Genomic DNA, 20,236 nt, shown 5'->3' on the forward strand with positions numbered 1-20,236 from the left:
TACCCCCTGCTGCTGGGTGCTCTTCCTGCAGGTCCTGTTCAGTTCTGTAAATAGTGTAAGGAAAGTCATCTATTTTTATAGTTAAAAAATGTTTTTTTTCTTCACTGTAGAAAATTACTGTCCACAAAATTACTTCTTATTAAAATTATCACATTATGTAAATAAAAGCTATTTGACCCTTATACAGTATTATTTTATTAACAAATCTGCATATTTGTTAATACATTTATATTGAATCAGGTTTAAACAGCCCATTCATTAATCATTTGATAATTAAAAAACCCAACAATTGTTGGTTATTTTTGCCATCAATCTTAGCCAGTTAAATGGTTAATATATAAAATGTGTACATTTGTAGTCTTCACAGCATTCCTAATATTTTAAATAAAATCTGTAGGGTAAAAGAATTATCGATGAAGAAGGTGTTGAGAATATAAACGACATGTTCCATGAAAATGCAATGTTGCAGACAGAAAACAACAATCTACGCATGAGAATTAAGGCCATGCAAGAAACTATTGATGCATTGAGAAGCAGGATCACTCAGCTCATGAGTGAGCAGGCTAACCAAGTCCTCGCCAGAGCAGGTACAATTGCCATCATCAGCCTTTGTTATGTTCTATTCACTTTTTTTAAGTTTAATCTCACTTTTTTTAGTCTTCTAGTTATAATTGTTACATTACATTACAAATGTTGTAACAATCTAGTGTGTATGTATAAATTATTTTCTTATTTAACTTTAGGCGTGATGTAATGGAGTCTGAGTTCACCCTACGTGTGGGATGTTGGCTGAACTTGGATGTTTTTTTAAAGGGGCAGTCATTTACAAGGCATGGTTTTGCCTTTTAAATGCTTGCCCTTTAAAAAAAAAAAAATAATCTTCCAGTTCGGCCAGCAAGCCACATGTCGGTCGAACTCAGACTCCATTACATCCCGTCCTTTGTGTCTCTACTGTACCATCCAACATTTCTAATCATAGGCCACGTAGATTAAAAATAAAACTCTTGACCATCTGGTTTTCCATGGTGGAATTCTCCTTGTCCATTTCTCTGGTGTCCCCAATTAGCATTTGTTCACTAGTTGCTATTGTTTTTTTCTTCTTCTGACCATGGCGTAATTTGTCTGCCACAATGCTGAAAAAGTTTTTATTACATAGTTATTTTTGTTTAAATATAGAATGAAAATTTTGTGATATACTCGCCTAGATGCACTTTTATTTATCCGCTATCATTTTTCTTTTTTACGTGCCTATGTACTTCACAGCACTGTACACAGAATTTTTAATCACAAGTAATATGGAATCGACAGATGCCAGGTCGCCAGTCGGTTCATTTTCTGCCCTACCCGTCCCCTCCCCACTATGCTATACATGGATATGGCGATATGCACACCCTGTAGTGTTAATTTGACCGCACATTGTAGTAGACCTTCTTTATAAACGAAATAAATACAAGTGTAAACACTGCACTATTCTTACAATGGCAAAGTTCATCAAAACTCAACACTCTTTTAGTAGATGCTACACCTAATGCTCCTCCTGTTAGATAGGAATGCTTCTCCACAAGAAGTCTGCAATACCTCAGGAACACATACAGGTAGGATGCACACACCCATATTAAACAAGGGCTCTAGAGAGGAGAAATCCACACTGAAATATTAGACTTTTGCACTACATTTAATTTGTTCCTAGACTAACAAGATTTCTGTGTTATTCCTAATGCTGGGCATACACGGTCAGATAAAATGCCTTTCAGACCGAAAGGCATTTTATCTGACTACTCTGACATCTGCCACATACACGGTGAGATATCTCACAGTGCATGTCACCTGATATTGGCCCTCTGTACCCAGGGAGGAGACATTTCCCCGGTCCTTCCCATGTGAAGTAACAGGTAAAATGTCCGTCGGTCGCCAACGATAGGGCATACACTGCCCGATTCGGCCGACATGACACGGAAAATATCTCATCGGAGGGGAATGCTGGACGATCCAGCAAGCCCGACCGATCAATCTTTTTGGGTCGGACATACACGCTGCAGTTATCTGGCAGATCCGCTGATATCGGGCGGATAAGCCAGATAATTGTAGCGTGTATGCCCAGCATTAGACAGTGTTGCCTAGAATATATTTTACAACCCAAGTACAAGAGAAAAAAAGTTTTATTTGTGGAGGCACGCATAACTCCCAATTAATGACATTTTATAGAATTTCAAATATTTATTAGCTTTCTGATAAAATCTATTCACCCTTATCAATAATAATTCCCAGTCTGCAAAATATAAAATATAGTTGTGAATAGAAACCTTAATATCTGCAAAGGAAATAAAATGATGAACATGCAGGTTTTCCAGATGCCTTTAGAATGAAATTGTCACATGTGATGTGTGTGCACATCTTTGGCAGATATATCATGAAGGATAATTTCACAATTAAAATGACGCACAATTCTATGAATTCAGTGTGTATTGTGTTCTTTTTTGTAACAATACCGTTCTTCTGTCTAAAGTGAAATGTTCAGGGTATTTTAAAATGTACTATCTCTCACTGTATCCTTATTTGTCCTTATGGGACTTGTCCGTATAATTAGAGCTTGTAATTATGATGTTCATGGGACAAAGGATACATTGTTTATTGTGAAAGAAGTTAATGTTGATTTCTTAATGTCTCAATAGGTCATCTACACAACAGCTTCAGCTGTTTACCCTTTCTATATCAATTCCCTTCTATACTGAACTTTATAAATCTGTACTATCCCAAGGAGAAGTCGCCCACTGTAACTGAAAGCTGAACACACTAATACTGAGCTACTGCCTGGCCATTGGTGATTAACTCTTTTCCTGTGCAGCTGTGCGTACAGCTTGGCACATGAGCAAATATCCACATTAAGGGAAACATTTACTAAGCAGTGATAAGAGCGGAGAAGTGAGCCAGTGGAGATATTTCCCCATCAACCAATCAGCAGCTCTGTATCATTTTATAGTATGCAAATTATAGATGTTACTTCAGTGCTGATTGGTTGCCATGGGCAACTTCTCCACTGGCTCACTTCTCCACTCTTATCACTGCTCAGTAAATATACCCCTTAGTCCTGTGTACCACTTTGCATGCGACTTTGAATCTGCTCCTTAATGAGACACATGGACTAAAGGGAATATTTACGAAGCAACAGCCTTAAGTGCGATTTGCAGATTGGCACATATAGTTTTAACAGATTAATAATTATAGGAGCATATAAGAGCATTTTATTATGGGGGCAATACTATTTGATTAATAACTGTAGTGTTCACACTAGGCTGTTTTAGCTGCGCCCTGCCCTTTACCCTGCTAAATCAGCCTGCCCATTGCTGTGCGCCACGTGAATAAAGATGAAGTGCACATGTGCACGGCATCTATTTACATTAAAGGGAGAGCTTGAGGGATGTTCAGCACCTCTGTAAGTGATGGACATGCCCCCATTTGGGACACTGATTGGGCCGCACCCCCTCCCTGACCAGTCGTGCCCACCCTTTTCGAGCGTGACCATACTTGCCCCCACTTCTTTGCACCTAGCCTGCCTGCGTCCTAGCGGAAACACTATAACTGTATGTGGGTATTTCGGTATCTCCCAATAATCTCTCTCTTGTTTTTGATTTGACAAATCTTTCAGCCTTCGAATTGGAAAAGACCTTAGAGTCTGTTAACGTTTTATTGTTGTTTTTGTAATATATAAAGTGTGTGTGTTTTTTTTTTTTGTAAAGACAATACATACCATGTGAGACTTTTGTTTCCTTCCCATCTTCAATAATGATGTTCTTGAGTTCCAAGAACTGAAAATGTGTTTCTTTTATATTTGATGATAGTGATATTAGTAAACTACTACTGAAGGGAATGGATGGCATTACGTTAAACCACTGAGGATCTAGTGCTGTATTAAGAATACAACAGCAATTTTTTCATATTAATAAAACAATGGCACTTGTCCATAATTAACATAACATAATTGTGATTATGAAGATTTCTCTCAAAAGGTTACAGAAGGATCATTGAAAGATAGTATATTTTAGATCTCTTTTATTATATATTTGGCTGCACTATGATAACTAATACCCCTTTTCCACTAGCTCAAAAAACACGGGTAAATGCACGGGGGCGCGCATTTACCCGTGTTTTTGGCAAGTGGAAAAGGGTAAACCCGGATCAAGTGACCCGTGAATCCTACCCGGCTATTTACCTGGGTAGGACACGGGAATGATCCGGGTAGGGTGTAGTGTAAACGGGAGCCGTGTCGATGCGACACGGCTCCCGTTTACACTGTATGGATGGGCGGCGCTGGGAGATCATGTGATCTCCCTGCGCCGCCCCTGCCGTGTAGCTAGAAGCGTCACCAACCCGGCATATGCCGGGTTGTGACTGCTAATGGGAAAGGGACCGAGCACGGGTCGCAGCAGGGGGCCGCTCCCGTGTCAGGCTCCCGGCTGCGACCCGTGCTCGTAGGTGTAAAAGGGGTATAAATGTCTTTACTTCAGAAAGGAGAATAAGGAGACATTCATCATGAAATAGCGCTCAAATATTACATTCATAGAATTGTGTTTTCTTTTATTTCTCTGACGTCCTAGTGGATGCTGGGGACTCCGTAAGGACCATAGGGAATAGCGGCTCTGCAGGAGACTGGGCACAACTAAGAAAGATTTAGGACTACCTGGTGTGCACTGGCTCCTCCCTCTATGCCCCTCCTCCAGACCTCAGTTAGAATTTTGTGCCCGGCCGAGCTGGATGCACACTAGGGGCTCTCCTGAGCTCCTAGAAAAGAAAGTATATTTTTTTATTTTCAGTGAGATCTGCTGGCAACAGACTCACTGCTACGTGGGACTAAGGGGAGAGAAGCGGACCTACCTGCTTGCAGCTAGCTTGGGCTTCTAGGCTACTAGACACCATTAGCTCCAGAGGGATCGAACACAGGCCCAGCCTCGGTCATCCGGTCCCGGAGCCGCGCCGCCGTCCCCCTTACAGAGCCAGAAGCAAGAAGACGTTCCTGGAAATCGGCGGCAGAAGACTTCGGTCTTCATCAAGGTAGCGCACAGCACTGTAGCTGTGCGCCATTGCTCCCCATGCACACCACATACTCCGGTCACTGATGGGTGCAGGGCGCTGGGGGGGGGGGGGGGGGGGCGCCCGGCGCCCTGGGCCCTGGGCTGCAATATTAAGTACCTTGCTGGCAAATACCACATAATATAGTCATAAAGACTATATATGTGTAAAATACCCCTGCCAAATATACATTTAAAAAAGCGGGAGAAGTCCGCCGGAAAAGGGGCGGGGCTATCTCCCTCAGCACACTGGCGCCATTTTCCCTCACAGCTCCGCTGGAAGGACGCTCCAAAGGCTCTCCCCTGCAGTTTCCAGACTACATAGGGTAAAAAAGAGAGGGGGGGGGCACTAAATTTAGGCGCATATAATATATATATAGCTGCTATAGGGAAAAATCACTTGTGTAGTGTGTATCCCTGCATTATATAGCGCTCTGGTGTGTGCTGGCATACTCACTCTCTGTCTCCCCAAAGGACTTTTTGGGGTCCTGTCCTCGTTCTGAGCATTCCCTGTGTGTGTGCGGTGTGTCGGTACGGCTGTGTCGACATGTTTGATGAGGAGGCTTATGTGGAGGCGGAGCAGGGGCCGATAAATGTGATGTCACCCCCTGCGGGGTCGACACCTGAATGGATGGACATGTGGAAGGAATTACGTGACAGTGTCAACTCCTTACATAAAAGGTTTGACGACATAGCAGATGTGGGACAGCCGGCTTCTCAGCTCGTGCCTGCCCAGGCGTCTCAAAAGCCATCAGGGGCTCTAAAACGCCCGCTACCTCAGATGGCAGACACAGATGTCGACACGGATACTGACTCCAGTGTCGACGATGATGAGACTAGTGTACATTCCAATAGAGCCACCCGTTACATGATTACGGCAATGAAGAATGTGTTGCACATTTCTGATATTACCCCAGGTACCACAGAAAAGGGTATTATGTTTGGGGAGAAAAAACTACTAGTGGTTTTTCCCCCTTCTGATGAATTAAATGAAGTGTGTGAAGAAGCGTGGGCTTCCCCCGATAAGAAACTGGTAATTTCTTAAAAGTTACTAATGGCGTACCCTTTCCCGCCAGAGGATAGGTCACGTTGGGAGACATTCCCTAGGGTGGATAAAGCGCTCACACGCCTGTCAAAGAAGGTGGCACTACCATCTCCGGACACGGCCGCCCTAAAGGAACCTGCTGATAGGAAGCAGGAGGCTATCCTGAAGTCTGTATATACTCACTCAGGAATTATACTGAGACCGGCTATTGCTTCAGCATGGATGTGCAGTGCTGCAGCTGCGTGGTCAGATTCCCTGTCGGAAAACATTGATACCCTAGACAGGGACACTATATTGCTAACCGTAGAGCATATTAAAGACGCTGTCTTATACATGAGAGATGCACAGAGGGATATTTGCCGGCTGGCATCTAAAATAAACGCAATGTCCATTTCTGCCAGGAGAGGATTGTGGACTCGGCAGTGGACAGGAGATGCAGATTCTAAAAGGCACATGGAAGTTTTGCCTTACAAGGGTGAGGAGTTGTTTGGGGATGGTCTCTCGGACCTCGTTTCCACAGCAACAGCTGGGAAGTCAACATTTTTACCCCATGATCCCTCACAGCCAAAGAAAGCACCGTATTATCAGGTACAGTCCTTTCGGCCCCAGAAAGGCAAGCGGGTTAGAGGCGCGTCCTTTTTGCCCAGAGGCAGAGGTAGAGGGAAAAAGCTGCAACATACAGCCAGTTCCCAGGAACAAAAGTCCTCCCCCGCTTCCTCTAAGTCCACCGCATGACGCTGGGGCTCCACAGGCGGAGCCAGGTACGGTGGGGGCCCGTCTCAAGAACTTCAGCAACCAGTGGGCTCGCTCACGGGTGGATCCCTGGATTCTACAGGTAGTATCTCAGGGGTACAAGCTGGAATTCGAGACGTCTCCCCCTTGCCGTTTCCTCAAATCTGCCTTGCCGACAGCTCCCCCGGACAGGGAGGCAGTGCTGGAGGCGATTCACAAGCTGTATTCTCAGCAGGTGATACTCAAGGTACCCCTCCTTCAACAAGGACGGGGTTACTATTCCAAAATGTTTGTGGTACCGAAACCGGACGGTTCGGTGAGACCCATTTTAAATTGAAAATCTTTGAACACTTATATAAGAAGGTTCAAGTTCAAGATGGAATCGCTCAGAGCGGTGATTGCAAGCCTGGACGAGGGGGATTACATGGTGTCACTGGACATCAAGGATGCTTACCTGCATGTCCCCATTTACCCTCCTCACCAGGAGTACCTCAGATTTGTGGTACAGGACTGTCATTACCAATTCCAGACGTTGCCGTTTGGTCTGTCCACGGCACCGAGGGTATTTACCAAAGTAATGGCCGAAATGATGATACTCCTTCGGAAAAAGGGAGTTTTAATTATCCCGTACTTGGACGATCTCCTTATAAAGGCGAGGTCCAGGGAACAGTTGTTGATCGGAGTAGCACTAGCTCGGGAAGTGCTACAACAGCACGGCTGGATCCTGAATATTTCAAAGTCGCAGCTGGTTCCTACAACGCGTCTACTGTTCCTGGGGATGGTTCTGGACACAGAACAGAAAAAAGTGTTTCTCCCAGAGGAGAAGGCCAAGGAGTTGTCATCTCTAGTCAGAGACCTCCTAAAACCAAAACAGGTGTCGGTGCACCACTGCACGCGAGTCCTGGGAAAGATGGTGGCTTCTTACGAAGCAATTCCATTCGGAAGGTTCCATGCAAGGATCTTTCAGTGGGATCTGTTGGACAAGTGGTCCGGGTCGCATCTTCAGATGCATCGGCTGATAACCCTGTCTCCAAGGGCCAGGGTGTCGCTACTGTGGTGGCTGCAGAGTGCTCATCTTCTAGAGGGCCGCAGATTCGGCATACAGGACTGGATCCTGGTGACCACGGATGCCAGCCTTCGAGGTTGGGGGGCAGTCACACAGGGAAGAAACTTCCAAGGACTATGGACAAGTCAGGAGACTTCCCTACACATAAATATTCTGGAACTAAGGGCCATTTACAATGCCCTAAGTCAGGCAAGACCCCTGCTTCAACAAAAGCCGGTGCTGATACAGTCAGACAACATCACGGCGTTCGCCCATGAAAATCGTCAGGGCGGCACAAGAAGCAGGATGGCGATGGCAGAAGCCACAAGGATTCTCCGATGGGCGGAAAATCATGTGTTAGCACTGTCAGCAGTGTTCATTCCGGGAGTGGACAACTGGGAAGCAGACTTCCTCAGCAGGCACGACCTCCACCCGGGAGAGTGGGGACTTCATCCAGAAGTCTTCCAAATGATTGTACACCGTTGGGAAAGGCCACAGGTGGACATGATGGCGTCCCGCCTCAACAAAAAGCTAAAAAGATATTGCGCAAGGTCAAGGGACCCTCAGGCGATAGCTGTGGACGCTCTAGTGACACCGTGGGTGTACCAGTCGGTTTATGTGTTCCCTCCTCTGCCTCTCATACCCAAGGTACTGAGAATAATAAGGAGAGGAGTAAGAACTATACTTGTGGTTCCGGATTGGCCAAGAAGAGCTTGGTACCCAGAACTTCAAGAAATGATCTCAGAGGACCCATGGCCTCTGCCGCTCAGACAGGACCTGCTGCAGCAGGGACCCTGTCTGTTCCAAGACTTACTGCGTTTGACGGCATGGCGGTTGAACGCCGGATCCTGAAGGAAAAGGGCATTCCGGAGGAAGTCATCCCTACGCTGATTAAAGCTAGGAAGGAGGTGACCGCAAACCATTATCACCGCATATGGCGAAAATATGTTGCGTGGTGTGAGGCCAGAAGGGCCCCAACGGAGGAATTTCAGCTGGGTCGATTTCTGCACTTCCTACAGACAAGGGTGACTATGGGCCTCAAATTATGTTCCATTAAGGTCCAGATTTCGGCTCTGTCGATTTTCTTCCAAAAAGAACTGGCTTCACTGCCTGAAGTTCAGACGTTTGTTAAAGGAGTGCTGCATATTCAACCCCCGTTTGTGCCTCCAGTGGCACCTTGGGATCTCAACGTGGTGTTGGATTTCCTTAAGTCACATTGGTTTGAGCCACTTAAAACCGTGGAACTAAAATATCTCACGTGGAAAGTGGTCATGCTGTTGGCCTTGGCTTCGGCCAGGCGTGTATCAGAATTGGCGGCTTTGTCATGTAAAAGCCCTTATCTGATTTTACATATGGATAGGGCAGAATTGAGGACTCGTCCCCAATTTCTTCCTAAGGTGGTATCTGCTTTTAATTTGAACCAACCTATTGTGGTGCCTGCAGCTACAAAGGACTTGGAGGATTCCAAGTTGCTGGACGTAGTCAGGGCCCTGAAAATCTATGTTTCCAGGACGGCTGGAGTCAGGAAAACTGACTCGCTTTTTATCCTGTTTTATTAACGTTTTATTAACGTTTGTTAATTGTGCACTAGGGTATACTAAATATGTATATTCATTTGTTATAGGGAGCACCTGCTGAGTTTGTTTACATCCGGCACCTGTGGACTGGGAGAGCAGCCTGTGGGTCTGCGTTGGAGAGCGGCTGTGCCTGGCTGACAAGCAACCGCTGTGTTGCCATGGTCCCGGTGACGCGCTGGGCGGAAGTGACCCGGCGGCTCGATACCCAGAAACGGGATGGCGTGGAGGAGACGCGGCGGCGAGTGTGCTCCTGGGGGTATTTAGCAGGGTAAGTGTTCTATGTTTGTTTGTTCTTATCTGTATTTGGCCTGAGGAAAGGGCTGATGCCCTGAAACAGCTGTAGCCTTTCAATACAATCGTTTTACAACAAACCTGCCTCCAGTGCCGTTCATTCTTGGAGCTGCATGTTTTTTTCTGGATCTGGCACGGAGCACGCTGCTTCTAAAAGCCTGGGAGTGCCGACTGTTTTGCAAGGGTATATATATATATATATATATACATATACATATATACACACGCACTGCTGGCAACAGGCTCCCTGCATTGTGGGACTGAGGGGAGAGAAGCAGACCTACTTGAATGATAGGCTCTGCTTCTTAGGCTACTGGACACTATTAGCTCCAGAGGGTCGGAACGCAGGTCTCACCCTCGCCGTTCGTCCTGGAGCCGCGCCGCTGTCCTCTTCACAGAGCCGGAAGATAGAAGCCGGGTGAGTATTAAGAAGAAAAAAGACTTCACAGGCGGCAGAAGACTTCAGATCTTCACTGAGGTAATGCTGCGCGCCATTCCTCCCACACAGACACACACAGAGGGCACTGTAAGGGTGCAGGGCGCAGGGGGGGAGCCCTGGGCAGCAATAAAAACCTCTAGGGACACTGGCATATAAAGTAGATACTGCGGAGGCAGTATATTAATAAACCCCCGCCAGTTTAAATAATTTGAGCGGGACCGAAGCCCGCCGGTGAGGGGGCGGGGCTTGATCCTCTAGCACTAACCAGCGCCATTGTCTTCACAGCACACTGCAGACAAGCTGGCTCCCTGGACTCTCCCCTGCTGAACAAGGTTACAGAGGGCAAAAAAGAGGGGGGGGGGGGGCACATTTCATTGGCGCAGTGAGTGTATTTATATATTTATATAAAAGCGCTGTACTAACTGGGATTTTATTCCAGTGTCAGGCGGCGCTGGGTGTGTGCTGGCATACTCTCTCTCTGTCTCTCCAAAGGGCCTTATTGGGGGACTGTCTCCATATAGATATATCCCTGAGTGTGTGGGAGTGCCGGTACGTGTGTGTCGGCATGTCTGAAGCGGAAGGCTCATCTAAGCCGGCTAGTTCCCAGGAGCAGAAGTCCTCCCCGGCTTCTACTAAATCCACCGCATGACGCTGGGGCTCCACTGGGGGAGTCCGCGCCGGTGGGGGCACGTCTTTGACTCTTCAGCCACGTCTGGGTTCAGTCAGACGTGGATCCTTGGGCGATGGAAATTGTATCCCAGGGCTACAAGCTGGAATTCGAAGAGGTGCCTCCGCGCCGATTTTTTAAATCGGCTTTACCAGCTTCTCCCCCAGAAAAGGAGATAGTTTTAGCTGCAATTCAAAAGCTGTGTCAACAGCAAGTGATTGTCAAGGTTCCCCTAGTTCAACAGGGGAAGGGGTACTATTCAACCCTGTTTGTGGTTCCGAAACCGGATGGCTCGGTTAGACCCATTCTAAATCTAAAATCCCTAAACCTGTACTTGCAAAAGTTCAAATTCAAGATGGAATCACTCCGGGCAGTTATCTCCAGCCTGGAAGGGGGGGATTTTATGGTGTCACTGGACATAAAGGATGCATACCTTCATGTTCCCATATATCCCCCTCATCAGGCGTACCTGAGATTCGCTGTACAGGGCTATCATTACCAGTTTCAGACGTTGCCGTTTGGGCTTTCCACGGCCCCGAGGATTTTCACCAAGGTAATGGCTGAAGTGATGGTGCTCCTGCACAGGCAGAGAGTAACACTTATCCCATTCTTGGACGATCTCCTGATAAAAGTGAGATCGAGAGAACAGTTGCTGAAAAGCGTGTCGCTCTCCCTGAGAGTGCTCCAGCAGCATGGCTGGATTCTCAATCTACCAAAGTCACAGTTGGTTCCAACGACTCGGCTATCGTTCTTAGGCATGATTCTGGACACAGAACAAAAGAGGGTTTTTCTCCCGATGGAAAAAGCCCAGGAACTCCAGAACATGGTCAGAGACCTGTTAAAACCGAACAGAGTGTCAGTTCATCAATGCACTCGAGTAATGGGAAAAATGGTGGCGACCTACGAGGCGATCCCCTTCGGCAGGTTTCATGCGAGGACGTTTCAATGGGACCTTCTGGACAAGTGGTCCGGGGCCCATCTTCAAATTCATCAGAAGATAAGCCTGTCCCCCAGGGCCAGGGTGTCTCTCCTGTGGTGGCTGCAGAGTGCTCACCTTCTAGAGGATCGCAGGTTCGGCATTCAGGACTGGGTTCTAGTGACCACGGACGCGAGCCTCCGAGGATGGGGAGCAGTCACACAAGGAAGACATTTTCAGGGACTATGGTCGAGCCAGGAGGCTTGTCTACACATCAACATTCTAGAATTAAGGGCCATATACAATGGCCTACGACAAGCGGAGAATCTTCTTCGCGACCTACCGGTTCTGATTCAATCAGACAACGTCACAGCCGTGGCTCATGTAAACCGCCAAGGCGGGACAAAAAGCAGAGTGGCAATGGCGGAAGCCACCAGGATTCTTCACTGGGCGGAAAATCACGTAAGCGCTCTGTCAGCAGTCTTCATTCCGGGAGGGGACAACTGGGAAGCAGACTTCCTCAGCAGACACGATCTCCATCCAGGAGAGTGGGGACTTCATCAAGAAATTTTTGCAGAGATAACAAGTCGTTGGGGACTTCCTCAAATCGACATGATGGCGTCACGCCTCAACAAGAAGCTTCGGAGATATTGTGCCAGGTCAAGGGATCCTCAGGCAGTAGCGGTAGACGCCCTGGTGACACCGTGGGTGTTTCAGTCGGTCTATGTGTTCCCTCCTCTTCCTCTCATCTCAAAAATATTGAGAATCATAAGACGAAAAACAGTTCGGACAATACTCCTTGTTCCAGATTGGCCTCGAAGGGCCTGGTATTCAGATCTTCAGGAGATGCTCACAGAAGATCCATGGCCTCTTCCTCTCAGGGAGGACCTGTTGCAGCAGGGGCCCTGCGTTTTCCAAGACTTACCACGGTTACGTTAGACGGCATGGCGGTTGAACACCGAATCCTAGCTGGGAAAGGTATTCCGGAGGAAGTCATCCCTACTCTGATAAAGGCTAGGAAGGAGGTGACGGCGAAACATTATCACCGTATCTGGAGGAAGTATGTATCTTGGTGTGAAGCCAAGAATGCCCCTACGGAAGATTTCCACTTGGGCTGTTTTCTCCACTTTCTACAGACAGGAGTGGATATGGGCCTGAAGTTAGGCTCCATTAAGGTACAGATTTCGGCCCTATCTATATTCTTTCAGAAGGAATTGGCTTCTCTCCCAGAAGTCCAGACTTTTGTAAAGGGAGTGCTGCACATCCAGCCTCCTTTTATGCCGCCAGTGGCACCTTGGGACCTTAACGTTGTGTTACAGTTCCTAAAATCTCACTGGTTTGAACCTCTTCAAACAGTTGAATTACAGTTTCTCACTTGGAAAGTGGTCATGTTGTTGGCCTTGGCATCTGCAAGGCGGGTGTCCGAATTGGCGGCTTTGTATCACAAAAGCCCCTATCTGATTTTCCATGTGGATAGAGCAGAGTTGAGGACGCGTCCTCAATTTTTGCCTAAGGTGGTTTCATCGTTTCATATGAACCAACCTATTGTGGTGTCGGTGGCTACGTGGGACTTGGAGGATTCCAAGTCCCTGGATGTAGTCAGGGCCCTAAAAATTTACGTAGCCAGGACGGCTCGGATTAGGAAAACAGAGGCACTGTTTGTCCTGTATGCGGCCAACAAGGTTGGCGCTCCTGCTTCTAAGCAGACTATTGCTCGCTGGATCTGTAACATGATTCAGCAGGCTCATTCTACGGCTGGATTGCCGTTAGCAAATTCGGTAAAAGCCCATTCCACTAGGAAGGTGGGCTCTTCTTGGGTGGCTGCCTGGTCGGGTTCAAACACCTTTGCGAAATTCTACAAGTTTGATACCCTGGCTGATGAGGACCTCATGTTTGCTCAATCGGTGCTGCAGAGTCATCCGCACTCTCCCGCCCGGTTTGGAGCTTTGGTATAGTCCCCAGCACATCCTCTAGGACGTAAGAGAAAATAAGATTTTAAACCTACCGGTAAATCTTTTTCTCCTAGTCCGTAGAGGATGCTGGGCGCCCGTCCCAGTGCGGACATATTTCTGCAAGGCTTGTATATAGTTGTTGCTTGCATAAGGGTTATGTTACAGTTAAGATCAGTCTTTTGGCTGATGCTGTTTTGTTAATACTGTTAACTGGTTGCGTATATTCCAGGTTATACAGTGTGGATTGTGTGGGCTGGTATGAAACTTGCCCTTAGATTAACAAAAATCCTTTCCTCGTACTGTCCGTCTCCTCTGGGCACAGTTTCTCTAACTGAGGTCTGGAGGAGGGGCATAGAGGGAGGAGCCAGTGCACACCCATTCTAAAGTCTTTGGAGTGCCCATGTCTCCTGCGGAGCCCGTCTATGCCCCATGGTCCTTACGGAGTCCCCAACCTCTACGGACCAGGAGAATAAGATTTACCGGTAGGTTTAAAATCTTATTATTCGTTCCCTTGTTTGATTGGCAAGTCCATTTGAGTGCAGCAATTTGCATGCCATATATATATAGAGATAGAGAAATATATATATATATATATATATATATATATATATATATATATATATATATATATACAAAATAGAGAATTCAGCACTCACCATAGCAAGCTCACTTGTCCTCACAACATCAATAAATAAATAAATAAATGATGGGGGTTTAGTTGGTGGATTGGCCAATGCACGGAAGCCTGCATACCGATTTTCAAGGTACCCCACCTTCATGCAGGTCCTACACTATCACAAAGCCTAAAGAATTAAAACCTGGCAACTGTATCACATATAATATAACTGCAAATATGCCCACTAGGTTTAATGTATGCCTGCCACATATCTAGTCGCTTTTAAAGGCATACTAGTCACCTGACACAGCCGATAAATTACTAAGGAGCAGCTGACACAGGTTTAGAACAATTAAGATTACACAGGGGTGCATGAAAAGGCCTGTGACCATGGTTAATAAGAGTTAACCAAAGATTAACCCCAAAATATACAAACAAATATGGAAAACCACAGCACTCGCCACCCCAGAAGCGGGGTGCAGTGTCTGCACTCACCACTCATAGGGTGGGGTGCATGCAGCCCATGGCCACCTACCCAAATACATACAAAATAGAGAATTCAGCACTCACCATAGCAAGCTCACTTGTCCTCACAACATCAATAAATAAATAAATGATGGGGGTTTAGTTGGTGGATTGGCCAATGCACGGAAGCATATATATATTTCTCTAACGTCCTAGAGGATGCTAGGGTCCACATTAGTACCATGGGTATAGACTAGTCCACCAGGAGCCATTGGCACTTTAGAGTGTGGGCTTGCTCCTCCTTCTATGCCCCTCCTACCAGACTCAGTTTAGAAATTGTGGCCGGAGGAGCCGGTCACAGCTAGGGGAGCTCTCCTGAGCTTTCCTGGAAAAAGTTTAGTTAGATATTTTTTATTTTACAGGGAGGCTGTTGGCAACAGCCTCCCTGCAGCGTAGGACTAAGGGGGGGAGCAGCTGACTCCGCTGACTGGACACTGAGCTCCAGCGGTGCTGATCGGTCTCTGCCGCAGGGGCACTGCTCACCTCAGCAGCATGCCGCCGACCCCTTACAGAGCTGAAGAAAGTGGTGAGTTAGTCATGACCCCCCTAGCAAGCGGGGGGCCGGTGTGAAGATGGCGGCAACAGGGGTGGGAGCGCGGTATTAACCACAATCCCGGATGGTACCAGCGGCACACGGTGCGGTGAGGGGCGCCCTGGGCCAGCGCTTACCCCTCAAACTTGGTCAGTAAGCCTGTCGGGCCCCTGGGTTCCAGCCAGCAAAACTCCTCAAACCAAAATTTGAACACAGCTGAGCGGGAAGACAGCGCCGGGAGGGGGGCGGAGCTTCTACTCAGAGCGGACCTGCAGCGTTCCAGCACCATTTTCCTGGATGCTACAAGCAGAAGGAAGATCCTGATCCCTCCACAGCAGCTCCAGTTACTGTATGGTACCAGGGAGTTGTAGAAGGGGGCGGGGGGTGGCAAGATACTTGACTGTGTGTCCTATTAAGGAGCACAAGTCAGCGCTGGTAAGAGGCTTCTCTTTGTATAGAAAGTGCAGGTGTGGGTTGGCTCCAATCTCTGTCTCTCTCTTGCCATTCTTGGTGGGGAAACTCTGTCTTACCCCATCCTGTGTGTGTGTGTGTGTGTGTGTGTGTGTTTGGTGGTCACTATCATCAATGTCCAGAGAGACAGTGTCATATGCTGCAGAGGATTTGTCCTCCCAGGATGGTCCCATTCCATGTAATCAGGTTAGCACTGGTTTAGCACAGATTCCAGCAAGGGAACCAGAGTGGTTTTCCTCTATCAGGGCTTGGATTTCTCAGATTTTTGACATGATTACCAGTACTGAGTCGGCAACCCAGGTCTTACAGTCCTCTATGGCTGTGTGGCCCTTGTCAGGTACCTTAGGTCACCCCGCTATATACCCCCACAAACGTGCGCTTGTGCAGGTAACACAAGACTACACAGATACTGATTCTGACACTACAGATGGTGACGGGGATGTGTTGCGGGGGTCTGCATCTCTTGCAAGGGGGGTTCAGTTGTTGATAGAGGCTATCCGGGATGTGTTACATGTTAATGATACCACACTGGAGCAGGTTGAGGAGGCTTTCTTCACTGAAAACAAGAAAGCCTCGCTAACCTTCCCTGCGTCAAAAGAGCTGAATGCTATATTTGAAAAGGCCTGGGTGAATCCTGAAAAGAAGTTTCAGATTCCTAAGAGGATTTTGGTAGCTTTTCCTTTCCCTGAGGAGGATAGGAAAAAATGGGAAAACCCACCAATTGTTGACACATCTGTATCTAGACTCTCAAAAAAGGTGGTTTTACCGGTACCGGGATCTACCACCTTAAAGGAGCCGGCAGATAGGAAAATTGATAATACTCTGAAATCAGTGTACACTGCTTCAGGGGCCATATTACGTCCCACTGTTGCTAGCGCATGGATCGCTAAGGCAATAGTGAAGTGGTTGGCTACCTTAATGGAGGATTTGGATACTATGGATAGGGATGACGTTGCACTGTATTTGCGAAACATTCATGATTCTGCAGGTTTTATGTTAGAATCCATGAAAGACCTGGGTTCCATGGCTGCGGGAATTTCTTCCATGTCTGTTTCAGCTCGTCGGGGACTCTGGCTCTGCCAGTGGTCAGCCGACGCGGAATCCAGAAGATGTGTGGAGTCGCTACCCTATACAGGCCAGGCTCTCTTTGGGGAAGCCCTTGACGCGTGGATTTCTACCGTTGCAGCGGGTAAGTCTCCGTATCTTCCCTCAGCAGCTCCTGCTCCGCAGAGATCGTTCTCCTCATCTACGCAGCAGTCCTTTCGGCCCAACAAGACCAGAAAGTCCAAGTCTTCCAATACCTTCTTCAGAGGAGGTAAGGTTAAGTCAAAGAAACCTGCCGCTGCAGGTTCACAAGATCAAAAGCCTTCTTCAGGTACCCCTAAGTCCTCTGCATGACGGTGGATGGGAGGGCCCGGAGGTGGGGCCTGTAGAAGCGAGACTCAGAAAGTTCTGTCAGGTCTGGGTCTCGTCTGGCCTCGATCCCTGTGTGGTAGATATTGTCTCTCAGGGATACAGGCTGGAATTTCAAAGTCTACCTCCTTTATCGTTTTTTCAATTCGGACTTACCAACCCTGTTGCAGGACAGCACAGTGCTACAGGACGCTGTCCAAAAGCTGGTGGAGGCACAAGTCATTGTGCCGGTACCACCGCACATGCTGACAAAGGGTTACTATTTGAACCTTTTCGTGGTACCGAAACCGGATGGTTTGGTCAGGCCTATCCTGAATTTAAAGTCGTTGAACTAAACCTCTTTCTACGGGAGTTCAAGCTCAAGATGGAGTCTCTCAGGGCGGTGATAGCAGGTCTGGAAGAGGGGAAATTCCTGGTATCCCTGGATATCAAGGATGCGTACCTTCACATTCCGATCTGGCTGCCGCATCAGACTTATCTCCGATTCGCATTGCTGGACTGTCATTTTCAGTTCCAGACTCTGCCGTTCGGTCTCTCCATGGCACCGAGGGTGTTTACCAAGGTGATGGCGGAGATGATGATGCTACTCCGAAAACAGGGTGTGAACATCATTCCTTATCTGGACGATCTCCTGATAAAGGCATCGTCCAGGGAAATGTTGCGGCAATCCATTGTTCTCACAACACGGCTGCTTCAGCGTCACAGCTGGATTCTGAATTGTCCAAAGTCACATTTGGAGCCGACTCGGAGATTGTCGTTTTTGGGAATGATCCTGGACACGGAAGTACAGCCGGGTGTTCCTTCCGCGGGACAAGGCGTTGGTGATCCAGTCCATGGTCAGGGATGTCTTGAAGCTACCCCGGGTGTCGGTTCATCAATGCATTCGCCTATTGGGAAAGATGGTGGCCTCCTACGAGGCTATCTAGTACGGGAGGTTTCATGCTCGTACCTTCCAACTGGACCTCTTGGACAAGTGGTCGGGATCTCACCTCCACATGCATCAGAGAATTCGTCTGTCACCAAGGGCGAGGATTTCACTCCTATGGTGGCTCCAATTGCCTCACCTGCTGGAGGGCCGCAGATTCGGGATTCATGACTGGGTCCTGTTAACGACGGATGCGAGCCTCCGGGGCTGGGGAGCAGTCACTCAAGGGGTGACCTTCCAGGGAAGGTGGTCAAGCCTAGAAGCCGGCCTGCCCATCAACATTCTGGAATTAAGAGCCGTCTACAACGGTCTTGTTCAGGCTGCCCCTCTTCTAAGAAACAGGGCCATTCAAGTACAGTCGTTCAACGTAACAGTGGCTTACATAAACCGACAGGGCAGAACGAAGAGCAGGGCGGCGATGTCAGAGGTCACCAGAATACTCATCTGGATAGAAAAGCACGCGTTGGCGCTGTCAGCCATCTTTATTCCGGGAGTAGACAACTGGAAAGCAGACTTCCTCAGCAGACACGATCTCCATTCGGGAGAGTGGGGCCTCCATTCGGAGGTGTTCAAGGAGGTAACAGATCTCTGGGGTCTACCCCAAATAGACATGATGGCCTCTCGTCTCAACAAGAAGCTTCAGCGTTATTGTTCCAGGTCGAGGGACCCTCAGGCAGTGGTGTCTCCGTGGGTGTTCCAGTCAGTGTACGTGTTTCCACCACTCCCACTCATCCCAAGAATCTTAAAGCTCATAAGGAGAACAAGGGTTCAAGCGATCCTCATTGCCCCAGACTTGCCAAGGCGGGCTTGGTACGTGGACCTTCTGGATCTACTGAAAGAAGAGCCGAGGCCTCTTCCTCTTCGGGAGGACCTGCTGTAACAGGGTCCGTTCGGCCATCAAGACTTACCACGGGTGCGTTTGACGGCATGGAAGTTGAGCGCCTGATTCTTGCTCGGAAGGGTATTTCGAAAGAAGTGCTTCCTACCCTCATATATGCTAGGAAAGGGGTAACGTCTAAACATTACCATCGTATTTGGAAGAAATATGTCTCTTGGTGTGAGTCCAAGAAGTTTCCTGCGATGGAATGTCAACTGGGACGTTTCCGCCTCTTCCTGCAGGCAGGAGAGGATATGGGGCTGAGGTTGGGATCTGTGAAGGTCCAGATTTCAGCCCTGTCCATTTTCTTTAAGAAACAATTGGCTGCCCTCCCGGAGGTTCAGACCTTTTTGAAGGGAGTTCTGCATATCCAACCTCCCTTTGTACCGCCTACGGCGCCTTGGGACCTTAACGTGGTGTTCCAGTTTCTCCAGTCGGCTTGGTTTGAGCCTCTACAGGAGGTGGAGCTCAATTTCTTACATGGAAGGTGGTCACTTTGTTGGCCTTAGCCTCTGCTTGGCGTGTCTCGGAGCTGGGGGCTTTGTCATGCAAAAGCCCTTACTTGATCTTCCATGAAGATAGAGCTGAGCTCCGGACTCGTTAGCAGTTCCTTCCAAAGGTTGTGTCGGCATTTCATATCAACCAACCTATTGTGGTGCCAGTGGCTACTGACCCCTCGATTACTTCAAAGTCCTTGGATGTCGTGAGGGCTCTGAAGGTTTATGTGAAGAGAACTTCTCGTCACAGGAAATCGGATTCTTTGTTTGTCCTATACGATCCCAAGAAAATTGGGTGTCCTGCTTCTAAGCAGTCTATTTCTCGCTGGGTTAGGTTCACTATCCAGCATGCCTATTCTACGGCGGGACTGCCGTGTCCAAAATCTGTTAAGGCCCATTCTACTCGTAAGGTGGGGTCTTCCTGGGCAGCTGCCCGGGGTGTCTCGGCAACGCAGCTTTGCCGAGCGGCAACTTGGTCGGGGTTGAACACTTTTGCAAGTTTCTGCAAGTTTGATACTTTGGCCTCTGATGAGCTGAAGTTCGGTCAATCAGTTCTGCAGGAGCCTCCGCGCTTTCCCTCCCATTCTGGGAGCTTTGCTACATCCCCATGGTACTAATGTGGACCCCAGCATCCTCTAGGACATTAGAGA

At 47.9% G+C, this 20,236-nt stretch overlaps 1 protein-coding gene across 6 annotated transcripts in view; it reads left to right on the plus strand.

Annotated features, from left to right (window-relative positions):
* The window catches only part of KIF21A (kinesin family member 21A), a 282,538-nt gene that overhangs the window by 136,685 nt on the left and 125,617 nt on the right, over positions 1-20,236 (plus strand). For all 6 annotated transcript variants that reach the window (XM_063927091.1, XM_063927092.1, XM_063927094.1 and 3 more), the window contains exon 9: positions 398-587. In XM_063927091.1, the coding sequence (XP_063783161.1) occupies positions 398-587 (190 nt within the window). The remainder of the gene's footprint in view (positions 1-397; positions 588-20,236) is intronic.

The sequence above is a fragment of the Pseudophryne corroboree genome, chromosome 6 (assembly GCF_028390025.1).
Source record: "Pseudophryne corroboree isolate aPseCor3 chromosome 6, aPseCor3.hap2, whole genome shotgun sequence".
NCBI lineage: Eukaryota > Metazoa > Chordata > Amphibia > Anura > Myobatrachidae > Pseudophryne > Pseudophryne corroboree.